This window comes from Thamnophis elegans, chromosome 6 (genome assembly GCF_009769535.1).
Source record: "Thamnophis elegans isolate rThaEle1 chromosome 6, rThaEle1.pri, whole genome shotgun sequence".
In the NCBI taxonomy this organism is placed as follows: domain Eukaryota; kingdom Metazoa; phylum Chordata; class Lepidosauria; order Squamata; family Colubridae; genus Thamnophis; species Thamnophis elegans.
Window position 1 is genome coordinate 14,070,555 of NC_045546.1, and position 15,687 is coordinate 14,086,241.

Consider the following 15,687-nt stretch of genomic DNA (forward strand, 5'->3'; position numbering starts at 1 on the left):
AACAAGGGCTGACTTGGGAGTAAAGCCACAGGTGGACGGAGAATGGCCCCTCCCATAGGAAATAAAGAGGAGCGAAAGGGGAGGAGAGTTTGCAGGAGACCATTAGTTTGCTTAATTAGTGTGAGGATTTGTTCATGACTGTTAGAGACTCCTTGCCAGGTATTTTCTGGTAAAGATAAAGGTGAAAAGTTGGAAGATATTGGCCTGGCAGCTCTCCAAGCCTGATAAGATCTGTAGTTGTAAATTCACCCTTGAAAGACTGTTTGCCGGGACTTTACTGGATGTGAATGAGAGGAATTCACATTAGCTTAATAAAAAGGGGTTTTGTTGGGACAAGGAGTCTGCTTCGTGATTTTTGTGAAGCCTAAGTCAGAACACAACCTAGAACCATGGAGAAATTTCCTGACAATTAGAAATCAGTGGAACAGCTTGCCACCAGTGCTGTGGGTACTCCAACACTGGAGGTTTTTAAGAAGACATTGGACAGCCATCTATCTGAAATGGTATAGATCTGTTGCCTAATCAGAGATTGGACTAGAAGACCTCCAAGGTCCCTTCCATCTCTGTTATTCTGATGAAGTCTTCTGGGAGATAGAACAGGAGAAATGAATGCCTGTCAAGTAAAAATCGATGCTAAGCAGTGTTAGATGCTTGAATTTATGGATATGAGGAAAAAGCTGGGGAAGACAACGAGTAATATTTACAAAGAAAAATTGGAAGGGGGGAGAGAAATTGGAGAAGAAGACAAAGAACATTTCTAGCTCTCCCAGATGACTTTGAGGGAAATGTTAAAGAAAGAGAAAGAAATAAGATGTGGGAAGAAAATGCCAGAGGCAGAAGGTCACCTAGCCAGTACAATGAGACGCAGATCTATCTGTGCGATCGCTGAGAGACAACAAGGATTTGATGGCACATAATTAATCAATCAATAGCTCTCCTTTATATTTACTCAACTCTCCAAGTTGCATACATATACAATAGGTAATTGGACGAAATTGCTTAGCCAGAGTCAAACTTCTAGTTTAAGTAGAATTGAGAGAGATGGAAACTTGCTTGGGAGGAATTTATTTTATCTAACCGTAAATAAATCTCAGCTTGGTGTTTGTCAGAAAATAAAGTTAAAATTAAAAGTTGCTTTACTGTGCTGATAAACACACTGACACACACACACACACTGTACACAAAGAGAAAGAGAGAGGATCATGCCCCATGGATCTGCAAAAGCTTCTGATCATCTTACTACACAAGTTACTACTCACTACATAAATATTAGTTACAATATTTGTATGATTGTATGAGGTGTTTGTCCCCATCTTGCTATTACTGTTAGTGTTATGGCGGCCTATGGATGGAGAGGAGTTTTTTAGACATCCTTTCCAGTATTTCTCAACCATAGCAAGGCTGGGGAATTCTGGGAGTTGAAGTCTGCCATCTTAAACTTGCTGAGGTTGGGAAATACTGCTTAGGCTACTTATTCCAAAGAACAGCATTACGTTCCCCTGCTTTTATGAATTATGTCTTTGGTCATATGACTCTCTGATCGCTAGCCAACCTATTGTGGCCCAGTACGTTGAGCAAACTTAGTGGTGTGAGCGGTGGGTTCACATTTTGTTACCACCGGTTCACCACACACACACATACCTGCTTGCTTTGTGCATATGCCCGGCCTCAAAAGCATGCCTCAATAGGATGGCATTGAGATGGGGCAGGTAGGCAAGCCCACTTGCAATTTCTACTACCAGTTCGGGCGAACCGGTCCGAACCGGCTGAATACCACCTCTGATTATTGTGCACAGTCAGAAAGCTGAATTAACCAAATGAACCATTATCATCAAGATGAAGAGTAATTGTGCATGGCAACCTGCTTTATTCCCATTTTTTTGAGTGTTGAAAGTAAAAGGTATATTATTAGTTCGGCCTCTTGATTTCTGATGGGTTGCAGGTAGCTCCAGTGATAGGAGAAAAAAATTCTGAGGCCGTTCGCACCTAATTTTTGGGAGGGGTTTACAAAGTTATAAATGAAGAGGTAAACTTCTTCTATACCTATCTTTAACCATGACTCACTATGCTTCCACTGCCAGTTTTTCATGGCAAAATGACTGAATTTACAAAATATTATTTTAGAACAATATTAGGTGTGGTAGGGAGTGGTGGTGGTAAGAATAAAGGAATTGCCTCTTAGAGGTCTCACATTTTTATTCCTAGCCTTAATTGTTCTGAATAAATAAAGATGGGAAACCTAAAACCTAAACCCCAACCCCAATCCCTAACCACAACTCCTAACCCTAACTCTAAACCCTAAACCCTAAACCCTAAACCCTAAACCCTAAACCCTAAACCCTAAACCCTAAACCCTAAACCCTAAACCCTAAACCCTAAACCCTAAACCCTAAACCCTAAACCCTATACCCTATACCCTATACCCTTTAACCTAGACCCTAGACCCTAGACCCTAGACCCTAGACCCTAGACCCTAGACCCTAGACCCTAGACCCTAGACCCTAACCATAATTTATTTCTGAATAAATAAGGATGAGAAAAATTGCACCCCTCAAGCTTGATAACATAATCTCAAGAGGGGCAGAGAACTGCAAATTGCTTAGTCCTTCTTTAAGGTCTGGAAATATGAGATGCAGTTTGCTTTTCTGTCATCTCCGGGAACTAAAATTAAATACAGTGGTTTCGTATGGCATTTAACATATGCTATAATATATTTCCAAGCGCTGTTCAGCAAAAGTCCATGCAATGTTAATACTAATTCCCTCTTACGTATTTGGCATATTTTATTGCTTCCTATTCAGCATAGCTCAGTGATGAGTAATAAATTTATCCACAACTAATCTTAAATTGTCGAGTTTTAATTCCTCGCACTAGGAGTTAGTCAGATAGTAGAACATTGGAATCAATTGGAGATCTTATTTGGCATGAAAATCCTTTATATCTACATGTGCTGAAAATATTTACCCATAGCTAAGTGTTGTGGCCCAGCAGGAGCCATTGGAGCTGCCACCAGACTCCAACAGCGAGGGGCCCTATGAGTTGGCTCTGGAGGAGGTGGAGGACCCTGGACAGGGTTCCGACTCTGAGCAGGGCACAGAGAGGCTGGTTGGCCACCAGGAGGCGCCTGAGCCTTGGCCCAGTGGGGAGGAGATAAGGGAGTGTGATCTCGACGTCATGCATTGGTGCAGTGGGGAGGAGCCAAGAGAGTTGTTCCTGGATGCCCGGCACCGAGGAGCTAATAGGCGTAAGGAGCAGTTACGCAGTTACAGGAGATAATTGCACTCAGCTGATGGTAATTAGGCTCCTCTCAAGACTATAAAAGGAATGTGTGTGCACATGCCCCTTTGCAGGAGTCAATGTATTCATTACCGTTGGAGAACTCTCGTGGCTAGCTTGGCAGGCTGGATTGCTGCCAAGGTTAGTCTATGCTAGATTGCTGCCAAGGCCTGGTCTGTGCTGGATTGCTGCCAAGGACCTGTCTCTGTGTTAATAAATCCTTGAGGTATCTTTGTCTCGGCATGCTTTGGTGTAGGACGAGGGAGGGTCAGAACAGCTAAGCATGCATGTTTTCCAAATTCATTAAAAATAATAATGATAAACAAATGTCTTTGTAAAAAAAAAGCTGCCCCATAATCACTGAACATCTGCCTTGGTCCATGGAGAAAAGTAATGAAGTTAGATATATTCCCTTTTTTTAAAACAAATTCTTTATTATTTAAAAAAAAGTTGGACATGGTACAACCGTCCTGGTGTTATCTCCGCCATACAAAACTAAAGTGTAACACAAATATCTTATGTATTCCGCATACATTACTAATTATATACACATATTTAACTCCTTATCAACATTACATTTACATAATATAATACAGTATATTACATCTTCTTCCGATCTATACATCCTTCAGCCAGTGCAGCTCGCGGAGGATAGGTGTTACGTGGGTGAAGCAAGGTGCACCCACGATCGCTCGCGCGGCCGCATTCTGGACTCAAAGATTCAAAGTATCTGCCTCTTTATTTTACAGAGATCATCTACAGCTGGGTATTTAATGCGTTCCCCTCCTTTGTGGCAGAAGACAGCAGGCGTTTCATCTCCCAGGAAACAGGCAACCTGTATATATCCAAAGTGCAGCCATCAGATGTTGGGAGTTATATCTGCCTCGTGAAGAACACAGTGACAAATGCCAGGGTCCTTAGTCCTCCAACTCCATTAACACTTCGAACGGATGGTAAGTTAGTTGTTTCTCAAAATCGAAATGTATTGGAGGGGGGGAGTATAAGGATTGTTGTCTATGGAGATTCTTTGACAACCAGGTCATGGTTGTCCAAAGGACAACTTGTTCTGACCTAGGCTTCCTGATAAAGCATAACTCAAACCAGTGGTGGGTTTAAAATTTTTGTAGAACCTCTTCTGTAGGTGTGGCCTGCTTTGTGAGAGTGGCTTGCTGGCCATGTGACCAGGTGGGAGTGGCTTGCCAGCCATGTGACCGGGTGGGAGTGGCTTGGCAGTCATGTGACTGGGTAGGCGTGGCCAACTTGTAAAATGTGGTGAAACTCACTTAACAACGCTTAGCAACCAAAATGTTGGCTCAAAAACTCTGGCATTTGAAGCACGCAAGTCTTAAAGGTGTCAAGTTACAAGACCCTTGCACCCCTAACCCTTTAGAAAAAAAAAACCCAGGGATGTTCAAACTTGACAGCTTTAAGACTTGTGGACTTCAACTCCCAGAATTCCTCCTCCAGTCATGTTGGCTCAGGGACTCTGGCATTGAAGTGTGCAAGTCTTAAAGCTGTCAAGTTACAAGACCCTTGCACCCTTAACCCTTTAGAAAAAAACCCCAGGGATGTTCAAACTTGAAAGCTTTAAGACTTTAAGGTTTAGATAGGACTCGTAGAGGCGCGCAGGGTGATTGGTAAGCCAGCCAATCAGTGAATGGTGGGCAGGGCAAGTGTGGTGTGGAGGGTGGGGAAGGAAGCTGGAACCGGTTCTAAATGGCAGTGTAGATTTGTGGAACCTCTTCTATACAGAAGAGGTTAGAACTGGCAGGAACCCATCCCTGACTCAAACGCTTCATCCCAAAACCCCTCTTTTATTTAAATGGCTGTAATGATTCCCAAACAGTCTGTGAAGAGTCCGACAGATGTCTGCCACAGTCTTTTAGGATAATGCTGATAAGCATCCACCTTTATCTCCCTTGAAACGCTGCCAGAGACCTAATTGCTGATTAGTTTTGCAAGGCCACAGAATCAAATGGAGCTTCTCAGAGATTGAACCGACCAGAATGAACCAAGTTGCTTCCTGCAAAGGCTCATGTCCATTTGCTCCTCTTTTATGTTTTATGGGAGGGGCCAATCCTCTCCAAGCCTTACTCCTGAGTTGTAAACAATCAAGTTCATCAATCCGTAGTTTGAAGAGACCCTGTTATAAAACATGTGCAAAATTCTGCTGGGAAACAGAACTCGCTTTCTGGCACAGGCAGCTAAAATAGCAAGATAATTCATCTGGATTTGTTAATGGTATTTTTAGTTTCATTCCCCCGGACTGAATGCCATTTTGACATATCCTTTTATAGGAATGGTACAGACCACACAGATCAGAAACCTAAAGTTCTTATTCCTTTTGTGACAAGAGAGACTTTATTATGCAATACCAACAAACCTCAAACAAAATGTATGATATCCACTTATTTCTATGAGGCACAAATGACTAAATTCAAGTGATCCTACCTAGATACATTATACCAAAATTAATTCTCTGGAGAGGTCTATAAGTCTAAAATGCTCAGAACAGTGGAAAGAAAGTATATTTCTGAATGTAAAGCAAATAAACAAAGTCTATGTGTATGTGTTTGTCAACCTTTATACTGTACAGATACAGTCTATACATGTTTTCTTTTAATAACCCTGTAATCCCTTGCATCAGGGTGGAGTCTGAATGGAGCTGAGCATTTACTGTCTGGATGCCTTTCCTGACACCGATGCAGAGCTCAGAGTAGATATTTTCTCTTTGCACCCAGAGAGAGAAATATCTGCTGCTACCTAGGATCGAACTCACAGCCTCCTGATTGTGAGGCAAGAGCTCCACCTGTAGGCCACTATGCCACTCATACACATACAGTATATACAATGCCCATTAATAATTGGTTTCACTAAGAATTCTCAACCTAGCTGGCAAGATAAGAAAGCAGTACAGAACTTTACAGAATACAGAATAACAAGAGTTGGAAGGGACCTTCTTCTAATTCAACCCATTGCTCTAGCAGGAGACCTATCTGCCAACTAATCTTCCTTGGGATGCAGGTGGAACCATCTCAAATTCTGATCTAGTTTCTTTTTATGGCCTTGTACTGTACAGTACATGCATTGTACTCTATAGAAAACACCTCTTCGGAGGTCTTATTTATATCATCCATAAACACATAGAAAACTGTAACTTCAAAATTGCAACTTTAGTATTTTTTTCCTTATTAACTTTCTTATCAGTCTGTGAATCTGTGATTGCGAGTTGTCAAGTTAACAAAAGTTAACTTCGGACTTTTGTCTTCCAGAGGTGAAGACTACTTCAGAGTCTGAAATATATAAAGAGGAATTGTCGGAGTTATTTTATTTTTACTTTTCTTTCAAAAGATGGACATAAGATGAGTCCACAGAGTCAAGAAAATATTCCCAATGTTTTATCCCAGTTTTCATTGCCATGGTAGTTTCTATCATTCCAGCTAGCCTAGCCAATAATAACCAGTTGTAGTTGTCATCCAATAGCATTTAAGACTTGAATGTTGGTAAAGGCTTCCATCAGTCATAACATAAGCCTAAGACGTTGTGACTGATGGAAGCTTGTCTGATGTTACATCTTTTTTATCCTGCTCTACGGAGTAGAGAGTTGGTCTCTGATGGAAAACCACTTGAAGAAACTAGAAGCATTTGAAATGTGGATTTACAGGCGGCTGTTACATATAAACCAGGTTGACAAAATCACAAATGAGGTGATAAGCCACCTGGGAAAGCCAAGGGAAATCATCAAAGCCATTAAAAGCAAAAGTTAGAGTATTTTGGTCATGTGATGCGACACCGAGAAAAATACAGTATCCTTCACTTAATCCTCCAGGGGAAAATGGAAGGCAAACGGGGTCCAGGCTGAAGAAGAACATCATTTATTCATTGTATTTATTTGTTTCGTCAAGTGTGTATAAGATAATAAATAGAAGTACATACAAGATTATGAATACATAGGGTTGTTAGGACAGAGACGGCAAGCACGCTGGTGTGCTTATGCATGCCCCTTACAGACCTCTTAGGAATGGGGTGAGGTCAATAGTAGACAGTCTAAGGTTAAAGTTGTGGGGGTTTGGGGAAGAAACCACAATCAGGTAACACCTTCCAGGCATTGACCATTCTGTTACTGAAGTCGTATTTTCTGCAATCAAGTTTGGTGCGGTTTACCTTAAATTTGTATCTATTGTGTGCTGGTGTATTCTTGTGATTGAAGCTGAAGTAGTCATTGACAAGTAGGACATTGTAGTAGATAATTTTATGTACTACACTTAGGTCAGACTGAAGGTGGCGTAGTTCTAAGTTGTCTAAGCCCAAAATTTCAAGCCTGGTGGCATGAGGTATTCCATTGCGAGCAGTGGAGTGGAGGACTCTTCTCGTGAAATATCCCTGGACTCACTCAATTGTATTAATGTCATGGCTTCAAAACCTAAGGGACTGGTTTGGATTAAGCTTGGCAGCACTTTTTCAACGAAAATGGGATTGCCAATATGATCACCAATGACCGATGATGGATATGGCAGAAGGAGAAGAGGAAGAGGAACAAGAACAACAAAAAGAACAACAAGAAGAAAGGCTTCCATATAACAAGAAGAATAATGGGGGGGGAAAACAAGGCGGGGAAAAATATAAACATGAGAGGGTTATCTGTCAAACAATCATAAAGCAAAGTTCTTTCAAGGCAATCGTGTCAATGTTTGCAAACAGAATATTTATCAAACAGTCTTTTCACAAAAATGAAGAGACCTAAATTTAGAAACATCCAATGATCATAATCCTTTCTTCTGTGAGTTTGAATTTTGACAGATGACAACATTCTTTCTGGAATTACTTTTCTGTTGTAGTCAGTGCAGTTAGGCCTTCGTATTTCATGACAAGAATGCTGATGAGACAACATATCTATATATTTATCTTCATTGACTGAATTACATTATAGTTTTATGTCAAATCCTACAAGTATAGACATTCGCTTGCCTTTATATTAATCTTTTATTTCTTTAGAGCTGTGCCGCAAAGGGAAACTTATCTTCTTGATATGAACCAAATTAAATAAAAACATCAAGAAATCCTTGAATGGATTCTGAATAAAATGAATACCTCATTTGTGCAGATGTCCTTGACAATCAGTCCTTTCTCACGATTCAATTTCTTTTTTGTGCAGACCTAAAAAAAAAACAATTTAAAATTCTATCTGAAGAGATAAAAAGTTTCATCAGGAAAAAAAGGGGGATCATGCATCATTTCATTAAAAGCCTTTTACAATGAGTTCGACACTCGGAGGAATTATTTAATAAGTGTTTACAAGCAGCAGTTCCAAGAACATTTTGGAAGACTTTTGGAAGTCCCTGTTACCAAACTGGAAGCAGTTAAAGTGCCTTTACTGGGGGGAACACCCAGAAAATTTGCAAAGGATAAGGAAATACAAATGTGGTTTGAGCTTACAACATTTGCTGTTCGATCATAAAGTGCACTTTTCAAGTTCATATATTTTTATGAGATTGTTTTCCCCATTATGGAACGTAGCCAATAAACTATTTCTTTCAAACTAAGCAATAAAGGCACTGAAAGGTTATTTTCTATGATCTTCGGTCAACATTTCCCAAAGATATGCAGAAAGATACATCTTTCCATGATTTTTCAAGGCTTTTCCATGGTTTTCAATCAATAGATACAATATGTACATACGTGTTTGTGTGTGTGTATACATACATATATACATACATACATACATACATACATATATATACACATACATACATATACATACATGCATACATGGCTGTGTGTTCGTGTGTGCTTATGTTTGCGCGCATGTGTGTGCATGTGTGTGTGTTCCAGCATAAATCTGGAATGCCTCGAGCAATTTCAACCAAACTTAGTACATATATGACTTACTCTTTGGAGAAAAATACTGTGGTAGTAAGACACCCCTAACACCCCTCAGGGTGTATGTTCTGTTAAGATATAGCCTGTTGTGCCATACTGCCGAACTGACTTCTACTGTACAGCACAGTGGAGTTGCTATGGTAATGGCTTCACAGTACTCCACAAGGGGGCTCCCTCTGGTAAGTGGGGAAATCCAACATTAGAAATTATGTTTGGTCTGGACATTTCCGCCTTATAAATAAATACCCAGGAGAAAGAGAAAGAGAAAGAGAGGGAGGGAGGGAGAGAGAGAGAGAGAGAGAGAGAGAGAGAGAGAGAGAGAGAGAGAGAGAGAGAGAGAGAGCCATTGGTCCTTTACATCTTTTATCCTGTTAATCATTTTCAGAAGAGAAAGCAAGCTAAGTTTCCCTGTTTGTTCTTCTCTTTAGCTCTGCTTGGTTCTCCACCAGTTCTCTTTGTTTCAAGCAGAAAATACTTTCGCTCAAATTTATAGTCAAATTTATTTTATTAGCTGGCTTAACTTTAGGTGGCAGTGTTAGCTATTGCTAATAACAAGCCCCTTACTTTTTCAGCTTCAGAATACCCTTCACCGGTAAGAAAGGGATCATCAGCAAATACTCTTACGCTGCTAGCTTTTGATTTCCCATATTGGAAAATTTCAGAAGCTGTAGATGTTGATTACAAGTTTGTGGATATTAGCCAATTGGCTTTGCCAAAGTGGTTGAGTAGCTTGTCTTCTTCTTCAACCCACTTTTGTTGAATGGCAAATAATTTTTTTAAAAAATTCCAAGAGAGAAAAAATGTCATGTGATAGGTAGCAAATAGTGATTCAGCTTTAGTATCTGTTCGAAGAATAGAATATAATTTTTATTGGCCAACTGTGATTGGACACACAAGGAATTTGTCTTTGGTGCAGATGCTCTCAGTGTACATAAAGAAAAATAAAATAGAATACATTCATCAAGAATGTATAATATGTGAGAGTAGTGAATTTGAAATACATGTCTCTTTCTTATATGCCTTTTCTCCTTTAGGAGTTCACTTTTTTGTTCCAAATCAGAATAAGACACTCTAATTCTGAGTATCTTTAATCATTTGGATGAGGATTTCATTAGCATAATATAATGCTCATATTTTTACTGCGGAGTATTAAGCAAAATATTTTTTTTTAGTGAACTGGACTCTAGTTTTTTAAAAAAACCTTTTTGTGACCAAGAGATGCAGAAGCTGTTCTAAAGATACATTCAACAAGAATCATAAGGTACAACACTTAGACATAGGGTGCAAATAAGCAATCAGGAGACAATAAATATCAATATAAATAGTAAGGATACCAGCAACAAAATTCCAGTCCTTCAGTCATAAATGGAAGGAGATGGGTGATAGGAATGACTAATAGTAATAGTAATGCAACCTTAGTGAATAGTTTGACAGTGGTGAGGGAATTATTTGTTTAGCAGGGTGATGGCGTTCAGGGAAAAAATTGTCTTGTGTCTAGTTGTCTTGGTATGCAGCGTCTATTCAGAGGGATAGATTTTTAGAGAGTTAGACCAGTGGTGGGTTGCAGGCAGTACGCCCTGGTACAGGCGTACCGAAGCCTGCCCGGAGCACTGGATGCCATTCCGGTACAGTGCTCCGGAGGGCCCGCCCAAGCTCCTTACCGGTCTTTTAAGTCTTCGGCGCTTCCACACACGGCGCATACAATGCCTGTGCAACGCTCCTCTGAGGAGCTGGAGATCGCAGAGGCTCACAGAGGCGCTAAGACGTATGCGTGCACTCCAGGTGTCCTTGTAGTTCCCGGTTAGAATGGGATCCGGAACCCTATAACCAAGATACTAATCCATGTTGTTCTGGTGTCCCTCAGAATTATAATCTATTTCCTGCTTTAATGGTCCTCCTCCTTTAAACTATTACGAAGGTTTCATGCTACAATATGTATGTCAAGTTTAAGTTTTCCTACCAAATGTCCTTCCCTGAAAGACATTTTCAGACTCTTGCCGTAGTGCCTCCATAGTCCCGGCAGCCACATGACAGTGCTCATTAGTTTGCGCCGCATGCAAGGTATTATGATATCATAATGCAATCAATTTCATGGGCTGCATTGTTCTGCTTCCCAGCAGAGGTTTAAAGACCTCCCCTCCCACAATAATAAATTCCAACTGATAGACCTCTTGGGTTGCAAAGTTTAGTTCTGCGTTTCCCCATTATTTTTAGAGTGCGCCTGTTAGAGATTGAGACTACCAGGCAGCATGGAGCAATAACTCTCCCTACAGGGATGAAACACAGTGATAGCACACTACAGGTGGTGCAAAAGTCCAAGTAATAGTGAACAGATTGTAAACAATCAAGTGAGTTACAACCCCCTAACTAATAATGCTTACTATGTGTACCTCTAGGTCTGGGACTACTGCAGGGAAGCCCCGGGCACCAATATTACGACAACGATACAAAGAGCTGAAACAGGTTCAAAGTAAGAGAATGAGGATGATCAGGGGACTTGAAACTCAGTCCTAGGAAGATAAATTGTAGGGAGTGGAAACATTTAATCTTGAAAAGAAAAGGATGGTGCCAAGAAGGGCATGATAGTGCTCTTGAAATACCTGGAAGGGTGACAACCAGGGGTGGGTTCCTGCCAGTTCTAACCTCTTCTATAGAAGAGGTTCCACAAATCTACAGTGCTGTTTAGAACCAGTTGCAGCTCCCTCCCCCCGCCCGTCCGCACATCATCAAGATGAAGAGCGAGAGGAGGAATTCTGGGAGTTGAAGTCCACAAGTCTTAAAGCTGTCAAGTTTGAACATCCCTGGGGCTTTTTTTCTAAAGGGTTAGGGGTGCAAGGGTCTTGTAACTTGACAGCTTTAAGTCTTGCGTGCTTCAAATGCCAGAGTTTCTGAGCCAACATTTTGGTTGCTAAGCAAGAGCGTTGTTAAGGGAGTTTCACCACATTTTACAAGTTGGCCATGCCCACCCAGTCACATGGCTGGCAAGCCACACCCACCTGGTTACATGGCCAGCAAGCCACTCCTACCCGGTCACATGGCCAGCAAGCCACTCCCACAAAGCAGGCCACACCTACAGGAGAAGTTCTAAAAAAATTTGAAACCCAACACTGGTGACAACCAGAACATCAAAGCCTGTCCTCTATCCTTCCAACAGCTACATTCCAAAATAATAGTTTTAGGAAGACAGAATTTCCCTTCCATTTTAAAATAGATGGAAAGTGCCTGCAGGGATGGACGGAGGAAAGATGGCAAGATACAATAAATGCAGATATGAAAAATGCCTCAGTTGGACACAGATACTTTCTTTTTTTTTTTTTTTTCTTTACAGATACTTTCTTTAATCATGCAAGATGGCAGTTGTTGACAGAGAAATCAACAAGACAGACATGGTAGACCCTCCATCTGCAGGAACAATGTTAGGAGTAGGAAGAGTTGTAAGAAGACAGATTCTGACTGAATAGTAGAAACACTTAATCACAGTGAGATGTGCTTCACAGTGGAATCAGTTGCCAGTAGAAAGAGTAGACTTTACTTCACTACGTAAACGTAAAGGTTCCCCTCACACACATGTGCTAGTCGTTCCTGATTCTAGGGGGCAGTGCTCATCTCCGTTTCAAAGCTGAAGGGCCAGTGGTGTCCAAAGACATCTCCATGGTCATGTGGCCGGCATAACTAAAGGCCGAAGGAGCACAGAGCACTGTTACCTTCCCACCAAAGGTGGTTCCTTTGTGTGTGGGTGTGTGTATGTTCCAGCATAACTCTGGAATGCCTCGAGCAATCTCAACCATACACAGATGACTTATTCTCTGGAAACAAATACTGTGGGGTTAAGACACCCCTAATACTCCTGGGGGGGGCGTGTTCTGTTATGATGCAGCCTGTTGTGCCTTAAAATGGCTTCTACCGTACTGCTGTAAAATGGCTTCTACTGTACAGTGCAGTAGAGTTGCCATGGTAATGGCTTCACAGTACTCCACAAGGGGGCTCTCTCTGGTAAGGGGGGAAATCCAACATTAGAAATTACGTTTGGTCCAGACAACGGGTTATCAGCTAGTATATCACATCTACCTTTAAAAATTCAAATGTTCAGAAGGAAAAAGGAAACACAGAGTAGCGGGCCAGAGTTTTTCCTTTCCCCCACTACAAACAGCTGATAATTACACAATAGTAACAATTTTCTTTTTTCAGCCTCAAGCTTTTCAAGTGCAATTTACAGCCTCTAATTGCTTTGTATATCAATACAGTTTCCCTTTCCCTGTAGATAAGATGGTGTTTCACAAGTAGAATTCAGAACATTTTTTTTCTGAACTCCAGATTTCACCCTGATCAACATTAAGCAGCTATCGGAGTGCAAATATAATTAGACATATAATTGTATTATACGTTAACTATTCTCATTCTACACCTGCCTATTCTTCCTTATACTTAAGTTAATGATGGCTTATGGATGTTAAAGGTAAATGTAAAAGTTCCATGCACAAGTGTGCTAGTCGTTCCCGACTCTAGGGGGCGGTGCTCATCTCTGTTTCTAAGCCGAAGAGCCAGCGCTGTACGAAGAGGTCTCCATGGTCACGTGGCCGGCATGACTCAATGCCAAAGGCACACAGAACACTGTTACCTTCCCACTAAAGGTGGTCCCTATTTTTCTACTTGCATTTCTTACATCCTTTCGAACTGCTCAGTTGGCAGAAGCTGGGACAAGTACCGGGAGCTCATTGTGTTATGCAACGCTAGGGATTCGAACCGCTGAACTGCCGATCTTCTGATTGACAAGCTCAGCATCTTAGCCACTGAGCCACCATGTCCCTTTATGGATGTTATGGGCAAGATTTATTCATTCTCTGGTTCATTCCACTGATCTTGATCTAACTTTTGATTTTTTGGCAAGTAAAAGTTTCTGTTATGATGGGTTGCTGAGGGATCAGACCAATCCTCTTTCACTTCAGCAATTATCCCCAGAATTTTACCCTTCAATGCTTCATCGATTATGGACCATTCAAGAACTAACAAGTCTGTAACAATGCTAACAACCCTTTTCCTGGACTGAAACCATCTCCAATAACCACTGTGAGCCCTTGGTGCTCTCTGAATGTGGCTGCTTTCTTTCAGACATTTCATCACCCAACTAGGTAACAACATCAGTGACTGAAAGCAATGGGTTTGCTTTCTGTTTATTTACAAATGGTTTACCTTGTCAGGGTTGGTGGAGGTAGAAGTGCTCTTGGTGGTTCCTTAGTTAGGCTGTTGTTTACTGTTGGATGATTTGTCTGAGTTGGTTGTTCCTTATTTGGGATATGAGTTGTCTACATCTGTATTAGTCATTTTAGCTTTTAGATTCACACATACACACACATACACATACTTTCTCTTTTACCACTCCATATGTGCCCTTCTCCTTGTGAACTATTTCATATAAGAATCTCAATAAACACTTTTAAGGACCTTATGAGCAAAGTTTATACAATACAATATAATAGCAGAGCTGGAAGGGACCTTGGAGGTCTTCTAGTCTAACCTCCTGCCTAGGCAAGAAACCCTATACCATTTCAGATAAATGGCTATACAACATCTTCTTAAAAACTTCCAGTGTTGGGGCATTGACAACTTCTGGAGGCAAGCTGTTCCACTGATTAATTGTTCTAACTGTTAGAAAACTTCTCCACAGTTCTAAGTTGCTTCTCTCCTTGATTAGTTTTCACGCATTGCTTCTTGTTCTACCTTCAGGTGCTTTGGAGAATAGGTTGACCCCCTCATCTTTGTGGCAACCCCTGAGATATTGGAACATTGCTATCATGTCTCCCCTAGTCCTTCTTTTCATTAAACTAGACATACCCATTTCCTGCAACTGTTCTTCATAGGTTTTAGCCTCGTAATCATCTTTGTTGCTCTTCTCACTTACAAATGACAATGATGGCTATTTTACTTGTAAAGATCTTTCTTTGTTTTCCAGGAGTGATGGGGGAATATGAACCAAAAATTGAGATCCATTTTCCATTCACAGTTACAGCTGTTAAGGGATCTACTGTTAGGATGGAATGCTTTGCACTGGGAAAGTAAGTATATATTCTTTCATAATTGAATATTAAAATCTGAGATCATTCATTTAGCTGATAACAAACAGAAAAGAAAGCTATATTGTATCTCCTGGAGAAAAACTACATGGCCACTAAGAGTTGGTATTAACTTGATGATACATAGTCAATCAATCAGCATACTGTATATACATTACATATAGATGTTATACAGATGACTGATACGGCAGGAGAGAAAGTTGAACACCTTTCATATGCACTGTCTCCGACGTATTCTTGGCACCACCTGGCATGACAAAGTTCCAAATAGCGCAGTCTTGGAATATGCTGGAATTTCTAGCATGTACACACTATTGAAACAGCGACATCTACACTGGCTTGGGCATGATGTGAGAATGGCCGATGGTCGGATTCCGAAAGATCTCCTGTATGGAGAATTAGTGCAGGGAAAGCGCCCCAGTGGGAGACCACAGCTGCAATACAAGGATATCTGCAAGAG

The 15,687-nt window shown here is 40.9% G+C and overlaps 1 protein-coding gene across 1 annotated transcript in view; it reads left to right on the top strand.

The window, feature by feature from the left end:
- Positions 1-15,687, top strand: part of CNTN5 (contactin 5) — a 265,440-nt gene that overhangs the window by 80,598 nt on the left and 169,155 nt on the right. Inside the window, exon 4 of the mRNA XM_032219901.1 lies at positions 4,026-4,229. Coding sequence (XP_032075792.1) covers positions 4,026-4,229 — 204 coding nt within the window. The remainder of the gene's footprint in view (positions 1-4,025; positions 4,230-15,687) is intronic.